This window comes from Ambystoma mexicanum, chromosome 2q (assembly GCF_040938575.1).
Source record: "Ambystoma mexicanum isolate Mex_15411 chromosome 2q, UKY_AmexF1_1, whole genome shotgun sequence".
NCBI lineage: Eukaryota > Metazoa > Chordata > Amphibia > Caudata > Ambystomatidae > Ambystoma > Ambystoma mexicanum.
The window spans coordinates 108,454,986-108,471,137 of NC_090924.1; the positions used below are offsets into that span (position 1 = coordinate 108,454,986).

The 16,152-nt window shown below is 47.8% G+C and overlaps 1 protein-coding gene across 3 annotated transcripts in view; it reads left to right on the top strand.

Annotated features, from left to right (window-relative positions):
* The window catches only part of RNPS1 (RNA binding protein with serine rich domain 1), a 337,071-nt gene that overhangs the window by 286,971 nt on the left and 33,948 nt on the right, over positions 1 to 16,152 (top strand). For all 3 annotated transcript variants that reach the window (XM_069646964.1, XM_069646965.1, XM_069646963.1), the window contains one exon: positions 8,556 to 8,700. In XM_069646964.1, the coding sequence (XP_069503065.1) occupies positions 8,556 to 8,700 (145 nt within the window). The remainder of the gene's footprint in view (positions 1 to 8,555; positions 8,701 to 16,152) is intronic.

Here is a 16,152-nt window from a genome sequence, read left to right on the forward strand (position 1 = left end):
GACATTCTGAATAATTTGATGGTGAAACTTTGCCTCTCTAAAGGAACCCACAGCAGTGCTTGTTTCCCCTGATCGGTGCAGATAAATGTATCACTTCTCCTGCACAAAGGCCTAGTCTGGAAGCTCCTGACCGTGTCTGCATTACCGGACCCAGATGCGGGTTCCCCTTTACAGCCAGGACTAAGACATGCCAAACCTGCCCGTGAATCTTCATCGCAGGCCCCCAGACAAGTGCTCTGGATCAGTCTCCCCTCAGTTGGGACGCTCTCAATGCTGTGCTACCTCAAATTCCTGTGCCACACCGCCAAACTCGCAATCCTGGTTCATCTTGTGTGGCTGACTCCTCTTTGGTGTGCTTTCTTTTAACTCTGCTTTTCGTTGAGTTATGGCAATCGGACCCCTCAGAAGCCTCATCCTGTGCCAGAGGACGATTGGGGGGGAAACCATGCATCACGGGAACCGCTGATCGCAGCACTCGGTACCGCTTCGAACCTTGACAGAGGAATCTGCTTCTTGAATGATGGGCCTCAAAGGTTTGGGGGTCCAGTCTGCATTGGTGTACTGTCGCTGGAGCACTCTGATCACATACACGGGGTTTGTGTCTGAAAACCTCCATTCGCATCCTGCAGAACTGTTACCCTGTCCCCAGGGTATTTCTCTCCTGTCCCTCTGGTACGGTTGGCAGACGTTTACTTTGTTTCTTCATCTTTAACTCTAGAGGGTCTCTGACTGGAACTGCTCTTTGGAGGCACTTCCTCACTAAGTTTACTCTCTTCTGCCAGACTGCTGTATTTGTAATACTGATCCCATGCCTTTGTGAACCTGCCTGCCTCTACTGAAATAATTCTACATCCCTGTTAATTGCATTTTATTTCAGGAAGGACTTACTTACCTGTTAGTGTGGTGTTCATCAATACTTTATTTCGGATTGTTACCAGTGTTGGGGAGAATTTTAATTTCTGTGCCAATTCCCTTCAACCTTGGAGACCCCAACTCTTGCTGGACTTCAGGAATTTTTAATTTTAACTCTGGAGTGAGTGAGCCCTTTTTCTAACTTTCTGATGTGTTTTTGACCTGATTTGGATTGTTTCTTTTATTTTTGGAGTCTGACAAACCACATGGGCATCTACTTTATGTATGGTGACACAAAGCGCCTTCAGTGCAGTGTTGCAGAGAAATCCTTTAGATTTCTCATACGGTTTAAATAACTTTTTTTTCTTGTGTGAACTACCGTTCTCAGGAATAGTAAAGTGAAATTGACTTTTACTTACCTTTTTTCTCTGTGTCCAGCACACCATCTTATGTGGAGTGCTGAGGGGGGGGGGTTACCTAGTAGCCCCTTATCCTACATTCTCATGTAAAAAAAGAATGTGTTCCCCTCACTACTTTAAATGGCTGGTGGCAGTGGTTTAAAAAATGTCCTACCATTGTGCTTATCTACCGCAGGCTGAACCCTCAGCTGCAGTATAGCACCCATGGGTGAGGATTTGGTCAAAATGGCCAGTCTTCATTTTTCACCATTTTCTGTTTGTGGTCTTTCTTGGCTTTTACTCTGTGCGCCAAGCCAGGTTTGAGCCCTTTGTTAGTTTTGCCTTTGGCGTGCTTCAATTCTGAAACCCGCCTATGGCTTTACTGTCTGGGAGGGCAGAAAGTTAGCAAGGTTCCCGAAACTCCCCTATCCTTTGACTTTAGGAGTTAATGTTAGTGCGTGGTACACATGTCCTTTATCACCACCGGAGTGGTACCCTGGCAGCTCTGAAAGGGGAGGGGGGGGTTGAGTTAGTGGGACGAAGCAGGAAAAGTGCAAGAGAGCAGTGATGTGCTGTTGGCGGCCTCAGCCCGGTGGGTCCGTTAGCTGGGTCTGGGGTATTTGCAGCCGGTAGTCGTTGTGTACTGTTGTGGGAGTCTGTTTGTTTTGTTGGTGTAATGTAGTTAAGTTTGTGCGGTTTGTTGTGCTGTAGGTTTTGGTTGTTTGGAGTTTGAGAGGTGTATGCAGAAAGGGAAATTTGTTAGTGGGGCTGTTAGTTTGCATCTCTGTCCTGAATTGAGGCGCTCGGCTTGCGTAGTCTCCCCTGATGCGCTTCTGTCCTGATCTGGGTCCGGCTGGCATTCCCCTCTGGCCCCCCACCTCTATCACTTTCCCCTCAAAGCCCCCCTGTTCTCCCTTCATACTCCTGTGGCCAGTGCACCTGCCAATGTCAACATCTCGGGTAGTGTGGTGATTGCCAATATCTCGACAATTCCACAACACTGTGGTACCTGATGGTAGATGGCGGGCCGAAGGTGTTGGTGGGGTTGGCTGGGGTAGTTGACTCAGTCTCCGTGCGCGTCGCCTGTGTTCTGTTCTATCCAGTGTCACCCGTCCAGGTGCCGCGGGAGCTTCCCTGTCGGTTCGGTGTTGTCCGTGTCCTGGCCGAGTGCATGAATGCAACCAGTCCTGGCTGGAGCCACGCTGCTGTTTGAGTGACAGCCTAGGCTGTGCATGAATGGGAGACATCTGCTTAACAGGCAAGGGTTTTGGGACTGCTCTGTAGTTCTGTAATGGTGAATGTATTTTAACGGTGTTGCTAATTCTGGTAACCCAATAACTGTTAAAATGTGTAAATTGTTCTTGGGATCTTTTTGCTATTTGGAAATGTTTCTAATCATCTCTGGCTTTGATCATCATGTGTGCATTTATATAGCTTTTATTCTCCAGCATGGGGTCTGGCATCGATTCAAATGCACATAAATATTCCCAGTCGGCAGGCCGGGAATCCTTATTAAAAGAAAGTTTCACTTTCACTTACAAGCTGTATTTATCTCTTAATCCAATCACTGTACTCTAGGTCATACCGCCCGGAGCCAATGACTGCCCTCTCCCTAAGTCCCTCCTCTGGCAGCCATCTTCAGATTTTTGCTGCGCGTTAAAGTGTTGGGAGTCCTCCTGTTTTGCTCAGAGCTATTGTATGTTTTCGTGCTTTTTCCGATAAAGTTCTATTTTTGTCAAATTGAGCTTATATGCTTTTGCTCCTTCGGCCGACAAGCAGAGATCAGTTTGTCTGTGAACCTTAACGCCCCTCAAGGGCAAATATCGTCTGTTTCATCGAAGGGGGTGGGGGTGGGGGTAGGGCCGGGGGCGGCGGCGGGGGGGTGTGTGGTTGTGGGGCAGGTCCTATGCACCAGGCCCCTCTCCAATTCCCATCATGGAAAACCTCTTTCCTTGTAGCCATCACATCTGCCAGGAGGGTGGGTGAGATCCAGGCCCTATCCTGCGAACAGCCGTATCTGATTTTTCACGACTCGAGAGTGGTGCTGCGGACGCACCCCTCTTTCATGCCAAAGGTTTAGTCGTTGCCTGTGTGTCCGAAACCTTTGTTGCCGGCTTAAAGGACTTTGCACTCACGATGTTGCACATGTTCAGAAGTTCTGCAGGGCACGCACAAAGTTTTCGGAAGACGTCTCAACTGTTTGTGAACTTTGGTCCTGTGAACCACGGGTAACCAAGGCTTCCATCTCAAGGTGGCTCTCCGGCTGCATCATGCACTCATCGGTTGGCGAACTGACCGCAGCCCCGCCGTCCGAGAGACCATTCCACCAGAGCGATTGCTGCGACGACTGCGTTCCTGTCTGGTGTGTCCCTGCTGAACATCTGCAGGACTGCTACGTGGAGGTCTACACACACCTTCACAAGATTCTACTGTGTCGACAGGGATTCCAGGGAGTAGTCCAGGGTCGGCCAAGCAGTGCTAGGCAACCTGTTTGCTTAAAGGTGAGCCTGTTCTGGAGGTAAGAGTAATTGCTTCTGTTGAGCCTTGCCACCTCCCGTGGTTGTGTAATTGGTACTGCTATGTATTCTTTATTCATGAACATGTGAATCCATGCCAGACCCCATGCTGGAGAAGCAAGAAGTTACTTGCCTGTAAGTATTGTTCGGCAGTATGGGTCTGGCATGGATTCTAATGCGAACCCTCCCTCCTGCCCCTCTGCTGCTCTTCTTGGTCATACTACCACTTTGCATGCTACCAAATTTGAAGAGGTCTGCCAGAGGAGGGGCTTAGCGAGAAGGCAGTCATTGGCTCAGGGGCAGTATGACCCAGAGTACAGGGATTGGTTTAGTTGGTTTAGAAGAGAAATAGTTTGATAGTGAAACAGTTTTTTTTTTCTTTTACTGTGGATTCCCGGCCGACGACTGGGAATATTCATGGGCAAGTGAATCCATGCTGGAGAACAATAGTTAGTTCCTTATTTGACCTACTGGCTTTCTATATGTGAATGTATACATTTTACATCACATCAGTATAGTGGATTTTCTGGAGACCATGTAGACCAATTGTACCTTTTTGTCGACCTGCTACCTTTACCGGAGAGGTTAGGTGTTGGATGTGCTAATTCCCTTCTACCTTGGAGACACCCACCTCTTTTGCTGGACTTTAGGACTTTTAATTTTTATCCTGGAGAGAGCGAGACCTATTTGTATTGGAATTGAACACTTTTTTTGGTTTTGGGGCCTGACAAACTCCATAGATAACCTATTTTTACATGGTGACACACAGCACCCTCAGTGCAGTGTCGGAGAAATCCTTTGGATTTCTGCTAAGGTTTAAATACCTTCTCTTGGATACAACTGTTTCCAAGAGTAGTAAAGTGAAATTGACTTTACTTAAATGTTCCTCTTTTTAGACCCAGCCCACACTGTTACAATAGGGTGCTGAAGGGGCTTTTCATTTTTATGTTACCCTTTCTACAATAATTGACTGGTGGCAGTGGTTTACTTTTTCCTACCATTTTTGCCTATACCTGGGCATGCCCGAACGACTACTAAAAAACTACAACGCATACAAAATGCAGCAGCCAGACTCCTCCTCAAGCTACCCAGAAGAGAACACATCACACCCGCTCTAAAAATACTACACTGGCTACCATTAAAACAGCAAATAAAGTTCAAGTCCATGTGCATCACGCACAGAGCAATACACAAACAAGGGGCAGAATTCCCAAGCGATAAACTACGCCTACATCAACCGACAAGAACACTGAGATCAAGCACCGACATCTGCCTGGAACCAAAACCGTATAACAGAAGAAAACTCGGAGGATCCTGTTTCTCTCACTAGGCACCGAAAACCTGGAATGACCTACCTAAGAATATATACGGAACACAACCACCTAGCATTCAGCAAACTCCTCAAATCATGGCTCTTCACAGCGTAACCACAACAGTAACGCACTAGAATGCCCACCGATTAAAACGAAAATAACACCAACCTCGGCTACTCTCAAAATGGACAAGCACTGAACCCAAAGAACCGACCACACGATATCATGGGAAATGGCCACAAAAGGAGGTCTCCAGAGACTGTTCACATACTCTGACCCAGACAAAAGACCTAAATGACTCATCCACTCCCCCCGGACGTACCATATCCAAACCGGCAGACGCATTAGATAGAAAGTTTGAGAGGAGTCCGCTACACCAGCCCTAGCACCCAAGGAGGAGAATAGACCCCCCAACCCACATAATCCATCAGCAATAGAACACCAACAGAGCTGGTTAGAATAGAATGGCAGGGAGCAATCAGAAATCTTAGAGTGCGATAGAACAGCCCAGGGAGTGCCCGACACAAACCCAACCCTGTCTGGCGTAACCCCTTTGCCCACCCTGATGAGATTGGGAGGATTGGCGAGTGCCACACTCGGAAAGTTTTCCGAACTTCTGTTAAACTTCATACAACTGACTAACAAAAAACTCAGCATTTCTGCAGACTGATCTCACTCAAAAATCTCACACAACCATCTCTCGCACAACCCGCACGCACTTCACAACACTGCAACAACACATAAACAACGCCAACAGCACACGAGGACTGACATCGATCCAACACTCGCACCGAAGCTCAGCACCCGGTGTACACCGAGTTGAAGCTGCCAACAGAACACCACTCCTCTCACTATCCTACTCCCGCTTCACCTACTAACCCATCCCACCTTCTCATTAGCAGATCCGCCAGAGCGCCTGGGGACCAACTCCGTTGGTGAAGGTGCGCGGTACAAATTCCTTTAACATTTAACATTGTGTGTGTTTACCGCGGGCTGCGTTTGCAGCTGCAGTAGAGCACCCATGGGTGCCCATTTTGTCAAAATGGCCCCAGTCTTTTCTCGCCATTTCTTGTTGGAAAGGTCCTTCTTGAGATTTACTCTGTGCGCCAAACCAGGTTTGGTCCCTTTGTCTTTGGCAGGGTTCACTGGTGAATCCCACCTCTGGCTCCAGCTTGTCTGGCAGGGCAGAAAGCAAGGGAGGTGCCCGAAACTCCCTGTGCTTGGTCTTCTTGGTTACCAGAATGCACCCGAAGGGGATTGGGTGGCTGACTGTCCTTGGAGGACAGCCACCCTGCTTTGAGTGACAGCTAGGCTGCAAATGAATGGGAATGACTTGCATAAAAGGCGAGGTCTTTTGCGAGGAAGGCGGGTCGACCAGTGGACGAAGGAACAGAAGAAAAGCGAAGAGAAGCATGCGGCACCTCCTGGACGCTTGGTTTGCCCGGTGAAGCCCTGCTGCAGTGCTGAAGCTCCTATTTCGATATATTGACTAGAGAAGCCCGTAAAGGACTAATTCTCCCCTGGGGTTGGTGGGACCAATCGACCCCAAGACTAACTCGACTGAAACCCCTCTCTCTTCTGGCTGTACTTCCATTGCTGCTGCAGAAACCGAGTGCCAGGGGACAGGAACACCAGAATCAAGTGCATCGTTTTTAAGCCGGACACAAGCTCCAGGAAGATTCCCCCTGGACTCGCTCGAAGCAGGGCTGACCAAGCTTGAGTCACTTCAAGAGTGCAGGACCCCAGAAGCAAGGAAAGTCCACAAGGTGTCCACGAACTGCAGTGATGCTATTTGCGAGTAGGTGAAACCGCGTAGTGCCGCTATTACAAAGTGTGTCCATTGCTGCCGCTGACATTCTAATCCTAGTGCAGGAGTCCACAGACGTCCTCCCTCTTGTCCCCATGACGTAGGCCCAGGAACAACAGGATCTGCAGGAACCACAACAGGAACAGAAGCCACCTGGAACCTTTTTCTTCAGACTCGATGTACTGTAACTAGGGGTACTTACCTCTTGTGTGTAACTTGCTTGCTCTCAGTTAAGACTTGCATTTGCTGCCTTTTGCAGAGTTGCGTGCAGCTTTGCCCTTCAAGCCTGCAGCTTGTGGCCCAACTGATTTCTTCTTACAACAACAATCTCTTTAACATTGTGCAAGACTTTTTACCTACCTTCAAGTGCCTCCGCTCCCCTAGACTTTGCTCAATTTGTGACATTAGCTATCCTGGCTCCCTGAAGACTTCTTACCCCCTGACTTTGTTTAAGTATCCCTCCAAAAAGTCATACATACCTTACTTGTATATCTGGGCAAGGGTTCATCTACATTGCATGGGGGAAGGGGGTATTTCAAAAATGCTTACTTGTTTGAGAAACTTGTTAACCATTGTTTCCTTCCCTAACCTTCATCTCTTTTGCTGCAACTTCAGTATTACCATTTAAGTGTGAAAAGTGATACATTAATGTCCAGTCTCCTTACTATTGAAGTCACCTCGGGGTGTAGGAATATCTGTGTGCCATCCCAAAGGGGTATCTACTTATTTATTGAACTGAAGGAGTGTATTTTGAAGTATATTTTTATTGTTGCCAATTGGTCCCTTCTAAAGAAGGCTTATTTTAAAACTGACTGTTTAATAAATAATTATGTAATCAAGAAACCTTGAGTATAAGTGTTATTTGAATACTTGTCACCGTAAAACAATGTTGCAACCCTACAGCTCACATTGACCCCTCTTGAGATAAGCCTGGCTGCTCATTCACACTACCAACTTGTGTAGTACAGGCCTATACCAAAGGTTGGGTTACCTATTGCCAAGCGGACAAGGCTGGTGTAGTCTCCCACAGGGTTACTGCATACATTCTTGCTTAACGGTACACCTTGTTGCTCCATTTAGATTACTTTCCTTGAGCGGTTTAGTTTCACCATTCTTGACAGGTTTTAACACCCTGATTAAGGTCTGTGGGTGTAGTTCCTTACGAGGATGGTACAGAAATTGTCTTAACAGGCATAGAAAATGTAGCCCGACAAAGAAATGCACACCTGTCCCTGTAACACTCCTATGAAAGTGGCATGGTACAAAATGAAAACGAGGAAAATACAAAATGGAGAAATTCTCCCTGCACTGACTGAGCAATGACCCCAAAATGAAAGATTTGAGAGTGGGGGGGGAAAAGTCTCCCCGCTGCCCCAATCACCGGATACCACAACATAGACAAAGGCTGTGGGTTGCATGGAAATCAATGCGGGAAAGTTGCAAAAAAGGTTCCCTAATAGCCATAGGAAGCTCCTAGATCTAGGGGTTGCCTCCACTGGGCTCTTAGGAGCCTAGTGTGGTATGTCTTGGGTGATGAATGCCAATTCCTGTAGTATAAGCAGATGTAATCTTTATCCGTAAATGAGCAGGTACACTATGCATAGACTGTTTTCTGATTTACTTGTTGATCACTAATCAGTTGATTGTTTTGCTATATTTTGCTTTATAGGTCAAATTGATGGTCAGGAGGTCACAGCATCAGGTGTTTTGAATCCTTGGCCACGACCAGCACTAAGGCGCTTCAGCCCCCAGCGCAGGATGCTGCCACCACCACCTATGTGGCGTCGGACACCACCACGCATGCGGCGGCGAAGGTAATTTTCCTCTTAAGTCATCTGTGTTTAGGAAACAAACTCTTGTTAAAGGGCAGTCTGTAACTAAACCAACATGGGAAGGAGCACACTGGAAAACTTAATTGCTCATTAGCTTAATGTCTTTTAGACCTGAACTGGCTGTTTTTTACTGGTAAAATGAGTGGTACTAGCAAAAGGGTGGATACTAATCTGAGACACTCACTATGGCTACATTGTGAGATTGATTTGCCAAAATCCTAAAAAGACAAGTCGTCTTTATATCATAGACCTCCCAAGACCGCGAGAACAGAACATTAAACCACTCAAATAATTAACTTATCATGCTAAACTGAAAATTGAGCAACATGAACGAGGGAGGATGCTGACAACTTAAGTTATAGGAATTAAATGAGCAGAGTATGGTTAAGAAGATCTTTCAATTGGGAAAGATTGAACATCACACTCTGTAATTGTGAGCTTTTCGACGATAATGGAGCGGAATCAGAAATTGGCTGTTGTACTAATGAATCAATACAGAAAAATAAAGCTTCACAAAAAAGTGAAGATGCCTGCTTTAATACTGCATATTTTTCAGTGTAGCATATTCACTTGGGACACCTTATTGGGCATGTCCGCCAGCCTTCTCTCCCTTTTAATGAATACTGGGGATGCTCTGTTGTAGTAGCTATGATTAAAATATTTGGTCTAACTTCTGTCTGGAACCATGTTTCTGATGTTTGTTAATCTGCTTAGAATCACATGCTGTGCATAGGTCCGACATCCAGTGGTCACTGCGGAGTATTGCATCTTGTTTTTCGTAGTCGAAAAGGGGACGTCGACAAGGCGTGTCTGTAACACTATCCCTATAGTGATGTGCGTAGTACCCACAATCCCTCACGCGTCGAGGTCCCTCAGATTGTTTTTTTCCGCCCAGTTTCTGGTCGCCTTTCGCGGAGCTCCTAGAGAGACATTGCTAATACTTGCCACGGACCTTGGTCCTTTGTTATACTTATTATATTGCTAACGATCCCTCCCCTCGACGTTAGCTGTGAAGCTGTTTCTCCGCCGAACAGGTTTTCGACGGAGGGGAAGAGGCGGAGGAGATCCTTCGGCGCTGCCGAACACGTGGCCTGGCCTCGACGGCCAACATACAGTAGGGAGAGTGGGGGTTCGAACTTTTATCTTCTCTTTGAGAATGTCTTTCTTTCTCCCCTTTCTTTCCTTTGGGGTTGTTATCGCCAGCTATTATTGCCTCAGCTATGGAGAGGACACCTTTTAAGTTTTGCCCACGCTGTAGGGGCAAATACACTTGGAAGGATAAACACAAGCTCTGTAATCGTTGCTTGCCCCTCGATCATAACGAGTACAGCTGCGCGGCCTGCAAGCTCTTGAAACCAAGAACTCTCAAAGAACGAAAGGTTAAGAGGTGGGCGGACTACGCTATGTCGAAGTCTGTTTCCTCACCCGCCGCCGCTGTTCCAGAAAGTGACGAGGAGGGTGATAACTCGACGTCCGTCACGGAAGTCATGAACCCCCAGAAGGAGCGCTTGCGCTCCTCGACGTCCGTCCCCGGCCCCGACGGGCTCGGCTCACGCCCTGCTTATGGGGATGAACACCCCGGGGACAAGGACGCACATAGACCCCATAAAACTAAACACACAACCCACGGCTCTTCTTCGTCGAGGACGAAGGATCCATCAGCGCCGAAGGGGACGCAGGGCACTCCGTCGTCTACCTCAGACCGTAAAGGTCTCAAGCCCCACACGCAACCGCGACCAGCGATTGGGCTTTCATCTAACACGGGCGCTACCTCAAAATCATCCGACGTAATGCTCCATAGAGCAGCCGTCTAAGAACGAGCAACGCAGGCAACGTCGACACCAGAGCCCTCGACTGACAAACTCGTTGTCGAGAGCCTAGCGAGAATTGTCTCCGAAGACAAACGTACGCGGACGACGAAACAAACGTCGAATACCGCGCCGAAAAAGCACAAAGGTAGCCAGGAACAGCCCCTTTCATCTAAGGGCACTTCTGAACTACCGGAGGGCTTTTCGGAGGGAGACGGAAACCTCTCCTCGACGTTGTGGGAGCGTTCGAAGCGGTTTGAAGGCGAAAATGCTGATTTCCCCCCTCTAGACTATTCAGGGGTACCCCATGAGACCCTTGAAAGACTCCATTCTTGTATGGAGAAAATGGAAAGGTTTCTGGGAAGCCAAGACACACCCACTCACAAAAGACAAAGAGAATGGCCCCAGGATGACCCTAGAGTCAAGATTCCTAGGCTGGTTCCCCCTTCCACAGATGTATATGACCTCACTGAGGAGGAGCAATACCTTCAGGAAGAGGAGTGTTTGGGTGGAGAGGAAGAACTTGAGGAAGAGGGGTTCAAAGAATATCCTTACACTACTGCAGGAGCTTTTGAAGAGGATACAGCTACCTCGCAGCCCTAGCAATCCCCCGTCAGTGCAGCCTTGGCGATCACCATCAGTGCACTCAGACCCTGATGCCTTTCACCCTTCTCCTCTCAAGGATTCACATATTGGGAACTCCTCTCCCATAGATGACCAACCTTCACTCAATGCGCTATTGCGCAAGGCAGCAGCGCATTTTGAGATAGACACAGGGGAAACTCTTCCTGACATAGACTTTGTTGAAAAAGTTATTAAAGAAAAAGCCCCTGTTAGCCAGTCTATTCCGCTCCTGGCTTCTATTAAGAGAAGAATTTCTCCTTCCCTTTCAAATCCAGCTTTGGTAAGAGGGGTCAACCCTAGAATAGAAAAGCTCTTCAGCCCTTCATCCTCTGACCCTTTGTACATCAGAGGACATTCTATTCCGGACTCCCTTGTAGTTACTTATACAAGAAAAAGAGCAGGGGTACCACTATCCACTAGTGAAGCACCACCTGACAAGGAAGGCAAGAAGCTCTACGCACTGGGGAAAAGAATCACGACCTCCGCCGCCTTCTCAACTAGAATTGCAAATAACAATTCCCTACTAGCTAGCTACGCAGATGCACAGTGGAGCAAGCTGCGCAGCGAAGCAGAGGACGCACCTGAACCCCTGCGTTCACGTCTGTTAGCTGTAATATCAGAGGGAACGCTTGTAAACCAGGGCATCGTAAAAAACTCCCTAGATGCCGCTGAAACGGCTGGCCGCTCCCTGGTTCAGGGAATACTTCTCAAACGCCATGTCTAGCTACGCAATTCAGGTTTTAAGCCCGAAACCCAAGCCTCCCTCATAAATAAGCCCATAGAACAAACACATCTGTTTGGGAAGGCAGTTGATGAGGCCCTAGAACATGCGAAGAAAGAGTTTGATACCATCAAGACTCTTGACCAAATTTCTAGGCCCCCTAACAGACGCGGCTATGGCAATAGACGCTCCTTTAGTGGCCAACGACAGCAGCAGAACCAACAACAATTTTACTCTGCGACCAGCTGGCCCTCTAACCAGGGTAACACCCAGTTCAGTCAAAGAGGCCAACGGCGTGGCAGAGGTAGAGGTCGCGGCTCCAGCCCCAGAGGTTCCACGCCCAATACCAGCAAATGACCCGAAGATTCGGGTCCCCTCCCATGCATCACCGGTCGGGGGCCGGCTAACATCGTTCCTATCAGCATGGGAGGGAATATCGTCAGACCGCTGGGTATTATCCACCATAGCCCACGGATACTGCATAGAATTCAACGGTTACCCGAAGTACAGACCCCCACGGAACCAACGCAGATCACCGGAACACCTCACCATTCTTCTTCAAGAAGTAGAAGAACTACTGAAAAAAGAAGCGATAGAAGCTGTCCCCCTATCTCAGGTAACAGAAGGTATTTATTCAGTGTACTTCCTTGTACCCAAAAAGGACTTAACCATGCGCCCTGTATTAGATCTGCGCCCAGCGAACAACTTTGTCAAACCACAAAAGTTTCGTATGGTGACCTTGCAGGAAGTAATCCCACTGTTATCACAAGGGGATTACATGACAACGCTAGACATGAAAGATGCATACTTTCATATTTTAATGTTGCCAGCACACAGAAAATACCTCGGGTTCAAGATAGGGAACAAACACTACCAATTCAGAGTACTACCCTTCGGGATAGCTTCTGCACCGAGAGTATTCACAAAAGTACTGGCAGTAGCAGCGGCCCACCCGCGAAGGCTATCCATCCCAGTATACCCTTACCTCGACGACTGGCTCATAACCGGGGATTCTTACGAGACATGCTTCTCCAATACCCAAAAGACCGTAGACCTTTTGTACCAACTGGGCTTCTCCATCAACGAAAAGAAGTCCAGCTTAGAACCCAGCCAAATCAAACAATTCCTAGGGGCTCTAATTCGAACAAAGGACGGCCTCGTCTTCCCCTCCAACGAGCGGGTCCAAAACATGCTGTTTCAGATCCCCCATTATGTAGCAGGTCGAGAGGTGACGGTACGCAAAGCTATGTGCTTGCTAGGGATGATGGCGTCATGTATTTATTTGGTACCTCACGCGCGTCTGCGCATGCGCCCAATGCAGGAGTGGCTCAACAGCCAGTGGTGTCAGGCCAGCGGACAATGGGACGATCTAGTGGTGGTCTCGCAGGCCTTAGTTCTCTCGCTGAGGTGGTGGACAAAAGGAAACCTGTTATTAGGGAAGACTTTTGCCACCCCCGCAGTGGAAGCCACTCTAACCACAGAAGCATCCCTCACAGGATGGGGGGCTCACCTATCCCATCAGACTGCTCACGGAGCGTGGACTCCGAGCTTAGCATCCAAGCATATAAACCTGCTAGAACTTCTAGCGGTGTTCAAAGCACTGAAAGCTTTTCAGGAACACCTACAAGGAAAGACAGTGATGGTCCTCAGACAGCACCACAGCCATGTACTAACTCAACAAGCAAGGGGGCACTCACTCTCCAGGACTGTCCAAACTGTCCCAGAATATATGGAAGTGGGCTCTCAAACACATGTTCCTACTATCACAACATGTACCAGGGGAACTCAATCTGCTAGCAGACAAACTCAGCAGAGACTTCCCCCTGCCCGAAGAGTACGAATGGCAATTGCACGAAAACATCGTCTTAGGCGTCTTCACGCAATGGGGATTTCCGGAAATAGACCTGTTCGCAACTATGGAAAACTCACAATGCCAAAGTTACGCCTCCAGGTACCCCCAGAACCAGTCCAAGGGGAACGGTCTGTCGATTCAATGGTCAGGGAAATTTGTTTACGCCTTTCCCCTGACTCCCCTTCTCAACAAGGTGGTGCACAAGATGCACCAGGAGCAGGTTACCATGATACTAGTGGCCCCAATGTGGGCCCGGCAGCCATGGTTCGCTCACTTGATGGAGATGTCCCTATCTCCCCCAGTGAAACTTCCCTGCCCATACAACATGCTGTCACAGGACAAGGGCAGGACACTGCACCCATGCCCTCAGACCATGAACTTAGCAGCCTGGCTCCTGAGATCGTAGAATTTGGCCATTTACAACTCCCGCAGAGATGTATGGACATCCTCAGGGAAGCCAGAAAACCGAATACTCGCCACTGCTATGCTAGCAAATGGAAAAGATTTGTCATCTGGTGTAGAATTAAGAGCATCAACCCAATTGACTGCTCTCCTACTAACATTGTCCTATACTTGACCCATTTACTGGATTCAGGTCTAGTGTTCAATTCCATTAAAGTCCACCTAGCGGCACTTTCTGCATACACCACTTCCCAACTTAAAGTGTCATGGTGGAAGATACCAGTTATCAAAGCCTTCATGGAGGGGGTAAAAAGAATACACCCTCCAATAGCTAACCCAGCTCCCGGATGGGACCTAAATGTGGTACTTTCTAGACTCATGGGCCCTCCTTTCGAACCCATGCACAAAGCAACTCTTAAAGACCTCACTCTTAAGACTGCTTTCCTAATGGCTATCACCTCCATTAGGAGAGTAAGTGAACTACAGGCTCTTTCTGTACTAGACCCCTTCGTAACAGTTCACAAAGATAAAGTGGTTCTACGCACACACCCAAGGTTTGCACCTAAATTCATATCGAAATTTCATGTAAACCAGTCTATAGAACTACCAACGTTCTTTCAAAACCCTTCCAGCTTGGGAGAAAAAAGTCTGCATACACTGGATGTACGCAGAACTGTCATGTTCTACATGGAAAGAACCAGACCACTGAGGAAAACTAATCAGTTCTTTGTCTCGGTGGCAGCAGGAAGAGAAGGAGATGCAGTTTCAAAGTCCACTATATCTAGATGGATTGTTCAATGCATCACTCTCTGTTACACTCTTGCTAAGAGAGAACTACCCTTCAAGCCAAGAGCAAATTCCACTCGAGGCACTGGGGCTTCCATAGCATTCATTGCAAATGTTCCCCTTGAGTCCATCTGCAAAGCGGCTACCTGGAGTTCTGTGCACACCTTTACAAAACACTACTGTCTAGATACACACTCTAGATCTGACTCCCAGGTGGGACAGGCAGTATTAAGACATCTTTTCTCTACTGTTCCTTCTCATAACCCACCGCCAACTCCGGGTACTGCTCGCTAGTCTATGCACAGCATGTGGTTCTAAGCAGATTAACAAACATCAGAAGACAATGCATTACTTACCGTAAAAGCATTTCTGATGGTTGTATCTGCTTAGATTCACATGCGCCCACCCTTCCTCCCTGCTCGGATGGAAGGAACATAGACATCCTTTTCTATATTTCTCTCTTTTCTGTACTCATTCACGTCTAGAAGGCTCCGTCAGGGCAGAAAAATACAAACAGAGGGACCTCGACGCGTGAGGGATTGTGGGTACTACGCACGTCACTATAGGGATAGTGTTACAGACACGCCTTGTCGACGTCCCCTTTTCGACTACGAAAAACAAGATGCAATACTCCGCAGTGACCACTGGATGTCGGACCTATGCACAGCATGTGAATCTAAGCAGATACAACCATCAGAAATGCTTTTACGGTAAGTAATGCATTGTCATTTTTTTTTTTGTATACATTTTTTATTTGCATTTCCAATATATACATGACAAATGAGGAACAACCTTCCCACCCCAGCAGGGCCTTCCATATATTATCTCCTTTTGCAATTTAGCATTTAACGCCTACACTATGTCCAGAATTTACAACTTGAGGGCACCATTCAAGCATTTAGTCCCCCCGAAGGTAGTCTTATCGTTCCCCAGTCCTTACGGAATTTCTTTCTCTCCCCTTTTATTGCATAGGTCACCCATTCCATAGCTAGGATACCTCAAATCGTGTGCAGCCACTCCACGTTAGTGGGGTGTCTTTTGTTTCCATTTCCTTGCCAGAACTAGCCAGGCCGCTATTAACAGAATCATGAACGCTTTCTGTTGCGGCCTTGTTGGAATATGATACTCCGGGTCGAAAAGGTCACACAGCCGTTCCCTGAGAGAGTAAGTTGGCGGGATATTGGGTAATATTATCCCCATAAATAATGTCACCATATATATGGTCGCCGGGAAACGGAATG